Source organism: Trachurus trachurus (assembly GCF_905171665.1).
Source record: "Trachurus trachurus genome assembly, chromosome: 9".
Classification (NCBI taxonomy): Eukaryota; Metazoa; Chordata; class Actinopteri; order Carangiformes; family Carangidae; genus Trachurus; species Trachurus trachurus.
The window spans coordinates 12,115,396-12,129,144 of record NC_139895.1 but is presented as its reverse complement, the minus strand read 5'-3'; the positions used below and the strand labels follow the sequence as shown (position 1 = coordinate 12,129,144).

At 42.0% G+C, this 13,749-nt stretch overlaps 1 protein-coding gene across 1 annotated transcript in view; it reads right to left on the bottom strand.

The window, feature by feature from the left end:
* Positions 1-3,134: 3,134 nt before the first annotated feature.
* dapk1 (death-associated protein kinase 1) overlaps positions 3,135-13,749 on the bottom strand; it is a 103,679-nt gene continuing 93,064 nt past the window's right edge. The window contains exons 20-27 of the mRNA XM_083979151.1: positions 11,436-11,621; positions 10,355-10,552; positions 10,122-10,260; positions 9,200-9,320; positions 8,900-9,088; positions 5,493-5,978; positions 4,157-4,498; positions 3,135-3,858 (exon numbers count right to left, since the gene is read on the bottom strand). Of these exons, the coding sequence (XP_083835277.1) occupies positions 3,331-3,858; positions 4,157-4,498; positions 5,493-5,978; positions 8,900-9,088; positions 9,200-9,320; positions 10,122-10,260; positions 10,355-10,552; positions 11,436-11,621 (2,189 nt within the window). The 3' untranslated portion in view covers positions 3,135-3,330. The remainder of the gene's footprint in view (positions 3,859-4,156; positions 4,499-5,492; positions 5,979-8,899; positions 9,089-9,199; positions 9,321-10,121; positions 10,261-10,354; positions 10,553-11,435; positions 11,622-13,749) is intronic.

The window sequence follows — 13,749 nt, the reverse complement described above, 5'->3', positions numbered from 1 at the left end:
GCCATGACAGAGGAGCGTGGGTGTGTGTGTTGGCAACATTTATACACAACTTCAACAAAAAAGCTTCAGTAAAATAAAACAATGTTCTGTTTTGTTTTGTTTTGTTTTTACGACGACCAGTTTTGGGGACGTTTCGTGTTGTCAGTGTCAGAGTTTCACTGTTTTCACCTTATTCTTAGGGAGAGTGTGTGGTACATTCATTTTGCTTTGTTGTAATTAACACATTTGGGCAAAAAAACAAAAAAACAGAAAAGAAAAGCGAAGCTGAAAACAAAGAAGAGTATTTACACCACAGCAGGACGACCGACCGCTGTGTCGATTGGCAAGTTCAGGCTGAGACAAAAAAAATAGTGAGAGAAAGTAGATATTGAAATAGTCTTTAAAGTCTCGTTTTATCTCTGTGCACAGATGTTAACACTGGAGAGGAAGTGAAGCAGACAGGAAATACTGGCACAGAGATCTTCTTCTTCTTCTTCGTTGTCTTTGTCTTTTATCAAACTGTGACACTAGATCCTGAAAAAAAGGCCTTTTACATCCACAAAGTTTAACTTCACAGGAATCAGAGACTCTTTTTCTCCAACGTCAACACATATGTACTTGGAGAAGAAAAAAAAAAAGAAGAAGTTTGGGTTCACACGTGATAAAATATCAGTTTACACAAGGTGAAAAATGCTTTTTTTTCTGCAACCTTTGGCCTTTTTCAGCTTTAACAATACAAACTCCATGGCTTCTCTCTCTCTCTCTCTCTCACCTTCCTGCTCTCGTTGCTGCTGCAGCAGAAGCAGCTTTGTGTTTTAGAAAAGACAAACTGAAAGAAGATGTGAAGCCACGCGTGGCCGACCGACAACTGAACTGACAGCGATACTGAGAGTCGACGCCACCGAGCGACACCTCAGTCAGGGACGGTTAATGTGACGACGTCCAAGCACTGGTCACTAACGCAGAAAAACCTGTTGAGGAAGCATTTAAAATAAAAAAAAAGGTGCAGAGTCAGGTTGTGGATATAATACATCATCTTTAAACTCATCAATCAATCAACCATGTGACAAAATTCACCGCTGGTTTTTTCCCCCTCTTTCATCTTGATGGCACTTTCTCTTCAGAGTCATGTGAGCGCACAGTTAAAGTTTGGACCCTGAAGCTTTAGCAGCATCAGCGCTGAGCTTCACCCTGTCAGCCATGATGATGATTTTTGATTTTTTTTTTTTCCAGCGATAACGCTCAGCGACAACGTGTGAACCCACGACAGCAAATACATTTAGATGCTGGAAGGATCAACACCTTCAGTAAGACACTGTTACTTTAGGAAAAACTCCCTCTCTTCTTCATCTTCTTCTGTATAAATGGCTACAGTTCCCTTTGTGTAAGTGGAGAAAACATTTATATCAACACTTTATTTTACAGGTCCCAGGGTTTCCTCATAGTTCGTAAAGGAGATGATATGCAAATTAAAAAGTAAGTGGTCAGCATTAGAGTGTATTAAAGTTGGATCTCGGTCAGTTTTTCAAGTCTCTAAAATTTCAGGAGATATTTTAAAGGTCGTCTATTATATAAAGGTAGATTTCCATGTGTATTGTGGTTATAAATCAGCTCTAAGTTCTGTATTAATACAGTGGAAGTATCAAAGCCTCAGTGCACAGAGAAATGCACACAGAAACTGAGCCTTAAGATGAGCTGTCAGGACTTCCTGTGACTTTGTGATGTCACAACAGGTCATTTCAGTCCAATCTGAAAAAATAAGCGACAAAGACATAAACTTTGTCTTTCTGTTCAAAGTGAGAGTTCTCTGTGGTTCAACTGTTTAGAAAAGTTTGAAGTGTTAAAATAAAATCAACTTTTATTAAATGTTGTTAAAATGGGAATAAAAAAGTTCAACATCTGTTCAAAAGTGCCGGTTGGAAATAATCAATTAAAGATCGGATCAAAGTTAAGTGATCGTTTTTCATTGTCTCTGCTGCAAAGATAAGCAAAGACGTGTGGAAAAACGTGCGAGTAAATGGGGAATTTGAACATTAATACATCGTCATTTACATGAAAATCTCCCTGGAGATTATCAGGAAAAACTCTGGGACGTATAAAATAAAAATAAAAACGAGATGAAATCTGTGAATTCCAGTTTGTTTCCAAATAATTACAGCTCAGACAGAAACTTTGGAACGATATTTTCCTGTAATTACACAAGTTCAGGAAACAAACCTGTAAAAAATAAAGCGCCACCAAATCAATCAATATAATAGCATATTTGTGTTGTTGGATGGATTAATACTTGTAGAACCATTAAAAAAATAAAACCCCACAAATACACAATATAAGTAGGAATGAATGAAGTTGTTTCCCTTTGACCCCACAGCTTCCACAGAGCGTCACACACACACACGCACACACCGACTCCCAAACATTAAACACACAGTGGAAAATCTAAAGATCTGATTTCAGTCGTGTGTGTTTGGTAAAATTCAAATTTCAAAACTTTATTTTTTTTTTTTAATTTTTGTGTTTTTTCTTTTCCTTATTAACCTTTTTTCTTTTCGGTTTTTGATAAGAAATTCATTTGAACTATTGGTGTCAACAAGGCACAGTTCTTCAAAGGTTAGAAAGAACTACTGTTTTTTTTTTTTACTTTATTTTATTTATTTATTTATTCATTTATAACAAGACTAGTTTGTGCTCTTCAGGGAGGTAGAAGGCCACAAAGGCACTCACTGAAAAAATGCTGTTAATTTATTATTATTAAAACACTACGCTCAGCGGCCAAATGTCGGTGAAGATTTATTTTAAACTGTGTGTTGTTGCTGTGACGGACGGAGCGAGTGAAAACGAAGACGACGACGACGGCAGCAGCAGAAAAAAGGTCCAAACACGAGGCGGCCATCTTTTTTTTTTTTTTTCTTTTTTTTTTAAACCAGTCCTCATCATGTAGCCTAGAGATTTCGCGAACTTTTTCCGACTGTTTGGAGCGAGGCAGAGCAGGACGGCTTGTTTTTTTTGTTGTTTTTTTTCTTTTTTTAAAAAGCAGCACGATAAGATCAAGAACAGAATAAAAGCGCGACGGCGGTTTTTCCTCTTTGGAGCTCAGGACGTTCAGTTCAGTTCAGTTCAGTTCAGTTCAGTTCACAACATTCATAGTGGGAGGAGAAGGTTCAGCTGTACAGGCGTGGAGAGCACACACACAACATCTGGCTCGCCGCACGCCGCCACGCCACCGACGTGACGGAGCGACTTGAAGAGCGAGCGAGCGAGCAGCAGCTGGACTCAGTTATCGATTGCACTTGTTCACATCAGACCGCGACCGGTGCATCGTTGTCGTCATCGTGGTTGGTCGTGGTCGTTTCAGCGGGAAATGACGGAGCTGATGGAGTTGTACGATGTGCCTCCGTTGCAGGTGGGCGGGTACCCGTTGGCCCCGCCGGCGCCGGTTGCCGCCACCGCCACCGCCGCCTCCAGGTTGACCCTGAACACGGGCGAAGCTCTGAGGAGGAAGTCGGCGGCGTCGCGGCGGCCGAGCTCCCTCAGCTTGGCCATCAGCACGCCGACCGTGCTGGTCGCTCGCCCGCTCCACTCCTGCAGCAGCGCCGCCGTCGGGCTCGGCTGCAGCAGCTCGGCCGTTGTCACCGTCGTTGCCCCCCCTACCGCGGCCGCCTGCTGTGAGTCCGGGTCCGAGTCCAGCTCGGGGGAGCCGTTCGGCGTCCCGTTGCTGTGTTTGGCCACCAAGTCCGTGAGGCCGAGGTTCATGGCGAGCAGGCACCAGTCCTTCCCCAGGGCGTCCGGCGGGTCCAGCATGCGGCAGAGCTTGCGGCGAGCGAGCAGCGGCACGTCCGAGATGTGCACGTCCGTCCCCAGGATGCCGAGCTGGTAGACCTGCGTTGAACAGTTATGCTTTAGGTTATCTCATGTACACTCTTCTATAATCATGTAACTATTTGATAATCATGTAAAAAGCTATATTATTCCTCTTGATCATGTTAACTTATTTGTACTACTTAATATGCATTTCTATAATCTTGTTTATATATTCAGGACAAATGATTTTATGTAATTTTTTGTATAAACACTGTATTGTTGGAATAAGTGTTTGATTTAATGTGGACCCCAGGGAGAATAGTCTGCATCATTATGTAGACTAATGGGGATCCAAAGAATACAATAAACAATAAACCTCAGCGCAGCCGAAGGCCAGGATGCTGCTGAAGCTCTCGCGGTAGCCGCCCATCGTGTTGGTCAGCGACGTTTCCCGCTGGACTTGGGCGCGGAAGAAGTCTTTGGGCTGGTAGATCATGATGGGCGCGTGGTGCTCGCGCAGCTGCTGCGGGCTCAGGTAGTACTTGGCGGTGAGCAGCCCGGGCAGCGTGGACGCCAGCAGGTTCTCCGTGATGCTGCAGACGGTGTCCAGCAGCGCGTAGCACTTGGCCCGCTCCGAGTCGTGTCCTCGCACCTGGATCTCCACGCCCTGGCCGTGGTTGACCAGCAGGATCATGGCCTCCACGGCGCCCTGGCTCACCTAAATAATAATAATAACTTTATTTATATAGCACCTTTCAAATACAACCACCTTTACCATAACAACAGAAATAGAACAGGTCAAATACAATTTCCTGGCAACAACATAATAGGGCTGGGCCAAAAAAATAGATTTTTATATTAATCGCGATTTTTTTCTGGCGATTCTCATATGAGAATCGATTTTTTTTCGATTAAAAAAATAGATTTTTTTTTTTTTTTTTTTTTTCTCGAATTGGGACCCAAAAATCGTTAGAGAATCGAATCGGCACAAAAGCATATCGGCGCAGCTCTACAACATAATACAACCAACAGAGAAATAAAATTGGACTTAAAGAGATAGTTCAACATTTTGGCAAATTGGTCCATTGCCATAATCCCTATAGTCATAGCAGTAGGTTTGTTACCTTTAATTGTCGGTGCAAGCTATTTTTAGAACGGCGGAGCAGAGCCGCGAGCTGCTCAGAGCTACGCTACGGAGGCTCATGGGATTTCTTGGTTTCCCTCATCAAACTCATCAAATACACAATCCAACAACTCCAAAACGCTCTGGTGGACAAGTCGCTATGAGATAATAACAGAACATTACCAGACAGAGTTGTTTCAGAGGTAAATTCATGCAAAACAGCTGATGCGCGTTTTTTCAGCAAGCAGTCTCTGTATTTACATTGAAAACGGCTCCGTTTCATAGCGTGGTGAATGTGCAGGTCACAACTTGCCCACCAGAGCGTTGTGGAGTTGTTGGATTGTGTATTTGATGAGTTTGATGAGGGAAACCAAGAAATCCCATTAGCCTCCGTAGTGTAGCCGTTCTAAAAATAGCTTGCACCGACAATTAAAGGTAACGAACCTACTGCTATGACTATAGGGATTATGGCAATGGGCCAATTTGCCTAAATGTTGAACTATCCCCTTTAAAATTTAAAAATCACCCACCCACAACAAAGTAATCATACAATAATAATAAAACAAAGTAAAGAGAAGGCTAATCGAACCTTGGCGCCGTTGGTCCACAGGTGGATGTCGCCGTCGATGTCGTCGCCGCCCTCCTCCTCCGGCTTCTGCTGGTGGCTCCAGCGACACAGGTTGACCTGCAGCTTGTGGAAGAGGCCGCAGGGGAACGGCGTGAGGTGCTCGGCGGGGACCAGCCGCACGCCGCCGTAGAGCAGAGACTCCTCCTCCTCCTCCTCCGTCCAGGAGCGGTGGAGGCCGTTGGTCTTGATGAGGGCGGGGACGTCCACCATCGACGGGTTGGTGGCGTCGCGGGCGCACACGTCCATGGCGTCCAGGATCTGCAGCAGCTCGTCCACGTCGCTCTCCGGCGCCAGCGCCTGCACCTCCTCCAGCCGGTAGCGGCCCCGGTAGTGGTGGATGGCCTTGGGCGTCTCCACGGAGAGCAGCTTGCCCAGGACGCTGCTGCAGAGCCAGCGGGGCTCGAGCAGAACGACGTCCTGCACCGTCTCGCTCTGCATGATGTTGATCTGAGGGAGAAGAAACAGGCGAGACGACAATGAAATTATAAATGAGAGAAGAAACAGAGAGAAAGAATTTAAAAAAAAGGAGGATTCAGAAAATAAAGATGTCAGAGTTTTGGAGAATTCTCGCTTCTACACATTCATTGCTCGACAATGATCCGTACCAAAACCCAAAACATCTATAGTCTTCTGATGACATGACATGTTTCCAGAAATCATTGCATCATTTCAACATTAATTTATTCAATGAGCCATTAGATTTAAACAGAAACCAAATCTAACCACTGGTCTCTCCCCTCCTCCTTCAGTATCTACATGTATCTACAGTCACATTGTTAAACTTTACGTTGTGTTTTTTAATCAATCCGACAGGGTGACAGAAATGCTCACTGTTGATGAAAATAACTAAACTACAACTGTTACTTTCGTCCCGTCACTAGGTGGTTTAAATCAATCTGTTTGAAGATTTCAGCTTGAGCGTATAGATGGGTTACAATTAGTAAACTGGTTGGGTGTGCGCCGACGAAACAAATGTTTTGAACGTGCGTTCGAAGTGCTACAGCTGTGCCAAAAACAAAACAGTAACATGGAAATACATAGTTTGTTGAGCGCAGTCTTTGCTGTATTTCTCTTTATTAAACAGCAGCGTGGCATATGCCTACGCTTTAGAAAAGGCTACTACTCTACTACCCCTTCAAACCGATTGGATTTTCAATCGGTTTGGGGTAATTGAGACGGTTTGAGGTGTTTATATGAAGTATTTTCAATCGGTTTGGTCTCCCAAACCTATTTTCAACTGTTTAAAACTGTCCATGTAAACCCACCTAGTGACTCCTGACACTTACACCTGAGTTGCTTCTATACTGAAAAACTCTGACATGTCAAACTGTAGGATGTGTTAGAGACTAATTAATCCGTCTAATCATCAGCACTATGACACCTGAATCGGTAAACACAACCGATCGATCGGAAGCAATTACCGCTCAAGGGAATTTACTTTCCATCGCTGAAAACAGGTTTTTGAATGTAACTCGGCCAAAACAAGATGTATCTTCAAGGTTTTTTTGCAGTTCTGTTCAGTCATGCATGATGTACATGCTGACAAAGTTAGACATGTCAGGCTTGTATGGGCTCGGAGAAAAGCGCTTCATTACTTTCGTCGATTTTACATTTTGGCGTCTCTGCCACTCAGTTATATTTCCCATTTGCATTTGAAGTGTGCACAGATTTGCATTTTCTTTGCTGAAATAAACAGCAGCAAAGAAATTAGTGTGGCTACCAGGTGGAAAACCCGTCACATCATAACATCCCGTCAGTTGAGGTGCTTACTTTTTTGGATATTGCATATATTGAATTATCGACCGCCGGACTGCATGTTGCGAATGTGAGGAACATTAATATGGTCTCAAGTTGCAGATGTGCTCAAAGACATGATTTAAACCGTACATGACCTAATAATGTGTTTCTTTTTTTTTGGCATGTTGTACTAATATCTAATTCCCATCTATTGTTGGTCCAAGGGGATGAAGGGGTGGGATTGTTTGTGAAAGTGTTTATTCTGTTACTGTCATTTATTTATGTTGCACATTCTACTGTTCATGTGCAAAAAAAAGAAATTAAGTTTATTGTGTGTAACTGTTGGTCCATACACAAATAAATAATTGATAACAACAACAACAAAAAAAACGCTGCTGAAGTTTCTGTGATTCCTCTGAGATCATGTTGACACCAAAATAAATTTGACATTTTAGGTGTTCACTTCTCACACTCCTCAGGTTCCTCATTCAGCTTCCTGTCCCGAGTCATTTCTGGTTCAAACACTCGTTCCTGCTAAACAGTGACTCGCTCTCAGATGAAAACTACAATTCACTGAGGAAAAAAACAGCTCTTCCTGGTGGTCGACTGTGTGAACTGACAGTCAGCGGCTGCAGACGAGCTCTGATGATAAATTCTCACAGATACTGTTGAATATGAATCCTCAAATATAAATTATCATCAGTCATATTTTTATACTGTGGTGATTTTTATCAGAACAAATACCACAAACCTATTCTAATACATTTCCTTTTTTTCACTGGAAACTGTTCCCTTGAAAAAACACTAAGCAGTATTTTCTTTTATTATAAATTGGGGCATATTGTACAAAACAAAACAAATGTAAAGTTCTATTTAAAAGTCTATGGAGTATTTCTTTCTTTCTTATTTCACAACTGGAGACACTTTGTGGCTGCGTCTGTCCATTTTATTGATGTATTTTCTTAACCTTGGCACTCACTTGAACTTTAACATTTGGTTTTTACCGTAAGCATTCATACGTCAGTGTCACAAAGTGCTTATTATTTATTTAATTATTTGGGTATTTACTTTACTATTATTATGTTGCTCTGTTGGTGTTACCTTCAGTTTGTCTTTGTATATGTCTTTATATATGTATATGCCTATACATTAGAGATAAGAGAGAGAAAGATTAGTGATAATATATTAGAATAAATACAGCTAAATTAATTCAGAAATTAACTTATTGTATAGATTATAATGACATGGAAGCTTGATTAGTTTTTATTAGTTTGTTAATTTATGAATAGGGAGTGGGAGTAAATAAGTTTCACTTCTTCCCACTCCTTTTTGGATATGAAAAATCCAATTATTTTCATTTTTCATGTGATGTCTTTGTAAAGTATTTATTTGTTATGTCTGTTCATTACTGTATTATTTTCCTATTTCTTTTTACATGTCCGAAATAAACTGAAACTAAACTAAACTAAGTGTTTTCCTTGTGGTATTTAAATGTCTTTTCATTGACTGTATAAATAAATACATCTGAGTCTGACTAAATGTTTTATTATTACAGATAATTTTAAATAAATTAACTATCACTGTGTGTTTTCACTTCCCTGAGGCGACAGATGTTCTGGCCGCTCACTCACCTCCCCCATGCTGTGCAGCTGCAGGGCCAGAGTGCGGAGGTGGTCCTGGCTGACCAGAGGGTTGATGTGCTCCTGGACATCGCTGACAAACTGTTGCCATGACGTCAGCTGGTTGGGTCCGCTCAGCTTCCTCCAGGTCGGCAGCGTGGTCAGCAAGCGCTCCGACAACAACGTCATGGGACTACACCTCTGCAACGGAGCGTGGATATGGTTTCATTTATTATTTTTCTTTATAATATTAAGTGGTTTAAGATAAAAACAACGACAGAGAAACAGAGAGAAAGAGAGACTGGAGCTCACAGAGATGATGTTGGTGCGAAGCTCCTGCAGGTGAATCCTCAGCAGCTTCATGTCTTTGGAGTTCGAGGCTCCGGCGTCGACCACAAACAGTTTGTCACTGACCTGCAGGTCGTTCCCGAACCTGGACACAAAACAGACATGAAGAAGAAGTGAGGTTACACATATTACACATCTTTTAAAAACATTTTTTCCCTCAGTACCCAAAACAATGTCACAAGGGAGGCTAACAGCAGGAACAGTAAAACACAGTAAAATAAAACTAAATAAGAACAAAATGTAACAAATATGTAATATGCAAAAATAGTCGCTAAACAGAAATAAATTAAGGAAAATAAACATACATGATAAATACAAATGTCTATCCACAGTAATAAACAATAAATAACAGTAATGGGTAGAAACAAAAACAACAAACAAATAATCATGTTTTATAAGATCTAAACTTTGATTTTATGCAGTATCTCCATTTTTATTCCTTTGAATTATTTATAAATTACACATATATTTTATTTTATTTTATTCTATTGAGCCTATTCTATCTTAGTTTTTATTCTATCTCTCTAGTGTTTTTCCCCACTGCAAAGTTCAAATTGTCGAGTATAAGTAGTAAGATAGTGTTTCCTCAGTATTTTTAACTCCTCAGTGTTTTAATTTTTGGGTGTGTGTATGCAGATGTGTGTGTGTGTCCGTCCTTTTACTGAGAATCTTATCTTTTCTTATTTAGGAAAAAACATAACATCTCTGAGCCAGAGGAAGACAGATGAAAAACAGACATTTTAACGTCCATCTTTCATGCAGATCGCCGAGGCTCATGGGAACTGTTTTCAGATAAATTCCATACAGAGGAACCAGATTTATCGTAGCGCTTTGCTACAAGTCAGATTATTACTGAATCATTTGTCTCCTGTGTTGTGCCGCCTACCTGTTCCTGACTTCCTTGAGAAGAGCTCTCTCCTTGTCGTAGCTGAACTCTCCAGAAAACGCTCTGGGGACGTCAGCGAGGTCGGCGTGCGTCGCCACCAGGACGACGACGAGCGGCTGCTGGATCCGACCTCCGAAAGCTGCAGACACAGAGGAAACAAAACGATTGAGTTCATTTCAAACTTAACAAGGCAGATTTCAAAAGTTTTCCGGCGCCCGTCCATCGGTCCGTACCGATGTTGTCGTGCGGCAGCGTGAGCGCCTTGAGCAGGTTGAGCCAGTAGGTGATGTGGCTCAGCTGCGTCTCGTACGGCTCCTCCAGGCTGAACAGCACCAGGTGGATCGCCGTCACGTCGTTGGCCGCAAAGTAGTCGTAGGAGCAGTAGTAGACCGGGTTCCCCGAGAACTCCCACACGCTGAACTCACCCACGCCTGCAGGGGGGGGAGAGAGGAGGGGGTGGGGAGGGTGGACAGGTTAAACAAGAATTAGAGGAGGAAGAAAGAAAAAAAGGAGGAGGGAGGAGGAGGAGGATGAAGAGGAGGAAGAGAAGGAGGAGGAGGAAGGAGGAGGAGGAGAAGGGAGGAGGAGGGTGAAAAGGAGGAGGAGGAAGAGGAGGAAGGAGAAGGAAGAGGAGGAGGGGGAAGAGAAGGAAGGAGGATGGAGGAAGAGGAGGAGGATGAAGTGAGGAGAAGGAAGGATGGAGGAGGATGAAGATGAAGAGGGAGGAGGAAGAAGAGGAGGGGGAGGAGGAGGATGAAGTGAGGAGAAGGGAGGAAGATGAAGAGGAGGAGGGGGAGGAAGAGGATGAGGTAGGAGGAGGAGGAACAAGAGGAGGAAGAGGAGAAGGATGAACGATGAGGAGGAAGAAGAGGAGGAGGAAGAGAAGGAAGGAGGATGGAGGAGGATGAAGATGAAGAGGGAGGAGGAGGAAGAGGAGGAGGAAGTGAGGAGAAGGGAAGAAGATAGAGAGGAGGAGGAGGATGAGGTAGGAGGAAGAGGAGGAGGATGAACGATGAGGAGGAAGAGGAGGAGGAAGAAGAGGAGGAGGAAGAGGAGAGGATGAAGATGAAGAGGGAGGAGGAGGAAGAGAAAGAAGCAGGAGGGAGGAGGATGAAGAGAAGAGGAAGAAGATGAAGATGAGGTGGGAGAAGGAAGAGGAGGAACAGGAGGGATGAGGTTAAGGAGGATGAACACGAAGAGAGGAAGGAGGATGAGGAGGAGGATGAAGATGAAGAGGAGGAGGAGGAGCGAAGAGAAGGAAGAGGAGGAAGAGGATCCAGCTGTGGTGGGATGTGAAACATCTGTGCCTCTGACCGTGGACGCTGGCGTGCTGGATGTCGATGGCCCTGGTGGCCTGGTCGTCGGCCGTGGACAGAGCGCTGTGCACGGGGGAGAAAACCTCCAGGACGCCCTTGGTGAGACTGGGCTCGAACATCATGCTGCGGCTCCGCACGCTCACGTTCTCACAGCCTGGGTACAAGTTGGAAATACTCACTGACACTAAAACACAGAGGAGAAGACACGTGAGGAGGAGGAGGAGGAGGAGGAGGAAACTCATCATCACGGCCGAGACGGTCGTAAATCAGATAGACTTTTAGAAAAATAAAAACAGGTTATATGGTTTATAAATGTTACATGTTTGGTTTTTGTGAAGTTTTTTTTACAAAAGTGAATTGCACATGTTCATGTTTATTTTATCTGGATCCCCATTAGCAAACTTCCTGGGGTCCATACACAGCAACATCACATGAAATGACAAAAAAATACAATAATAATGATAAAACATCAACAATAATTAGAGATATAATAACAATAGAGTGAAAGAAGGCAAAAAAATAAAACAAAACAAGAATAATAATGCAACTCATCAACATTATCTGTGAGTGTGTGTATGTGTTTATACGAACATATAAACGGATTACATTAGTATTATATTATTATTGTTGTAAGCATGTGTGGAGTAAAGGTTTTTTTTGCATCAGAATCACAAGAAAATGGTAAAATAAAAGAATAAAATATGTTTTTAATGATTGAAAGAGCAAGAATTGATCATTTTTCATTTGTTTCCCTGCTTTTTCTTTTTTTTTTTAGGGATGTTTTTCCTTTTAAATCTAATTTATGGTCTAAAGATGGAGGGTGTTTTCCAGATGTTGTACTGATTTCAAACATCTTGAGCCAAATTTGCGACGTTGTTCTTGATAAATCACATCGACTTGACACAATTAGCAAAAAAAACAAACCAAGAATAAAAGACACAGTTTCTTACTACAAAACCCTGCAGATAAAATTCTCAATTGACAATTAATAAAATGCAAATATATCTATATAATAAGTCTAAACTGTTCCCATGTGTCACTGCAGTGCAGATCTAGCTGAGCTGTGTTATCTCTCCACTCACTGTATTATCAGATTACGCACTATAATAACACACTGCTAACACAGGGGGGCGCTGTTCTACAGAAGATAAATCCATAATGCAGATATAACATCTGGATTTTTCTCTCCACACTCTGTGCGACCACACCTATGGTTTGTTTTCTTTGGTTATGAAATCAGCAGAGTTTCAATCTGTGTGTAAATGTTTGATTATTGGGTTTGTGTTTTTATTTCTACCTCTTCTTATGGGGACCCTGAACGCACCACGAGCTGTGACCTTTATAAAAAACCACCACAGTCTGACATCATTAACAGAAACCACTAATTAAATTTCCTTTTGTTTGTTGTTGTCTTATACAAAGTTAATCATTTTGTCCGTCTCCTCTCTGTCTGAGTTTCTTGCCGAGAGAAACTGAACTATAACAAAACACAAAACACGTGTATCAGGCATGACTGCAAAAGTTAAACTGAAGGAGAGTTATGTGCTGTTTACTTAAGAGACGTTACGTAAGATTTTCAACAGCTCACAGAGTCAAACTGGAACAGATAAATCACATTTTCTTTAACTCTGATCACATTTACTTTGATATAATTAACTTTTTTTCCTCAGTAAAGTCATGTCACAAGACAATTAAAGAAAAACACCAGCTAATATAAGACAGTGTGTTATCTCTCAGCCTCACACTCACTGGAAAAAGGTGAGAAAAATGTTAACAGTGCATGAAAACCTGCGGCCATGTTTGCTCTCTCAGCTTGTTTTCCTGTTTAAACACTAACATCGGCTGCAGCGTCACTTCAAAGAAGCTCTTATGTGTGTGTGTGTGTGTGTGCTTCTTAAAAGAAAAGAAAAGAAAAGGTGATTCATAAATGATTCATAAAGAATAAATGAAACCTTGTAGCAGCAGAGCAAAACCTCTGCTCGTTCACAAATTGAACTGAAGGAGGGAGGATCAGTCCCACTCACTCAGACACACAGAGATCAATACACACTGCAGAAATCTTCCAGGTGACAAACAAAAACTAATATTTGAGTCTTAACAGGATCATAAAGTTACATATTGACACTAGACGAAGGTAAATATACATTCAAACCTGCCGTAACGCTCATAAAAAGGTAGAAAATCGATACTTTTATATTGTGTTATACTCCTGCTTCGATAGAAATCTCTCCACACTGAGACACAAACATGTTTCTTTGTGTCTCACTGTGGACTCCTGTCACGTATCACTGCAGTTATAACACACAGTCAAT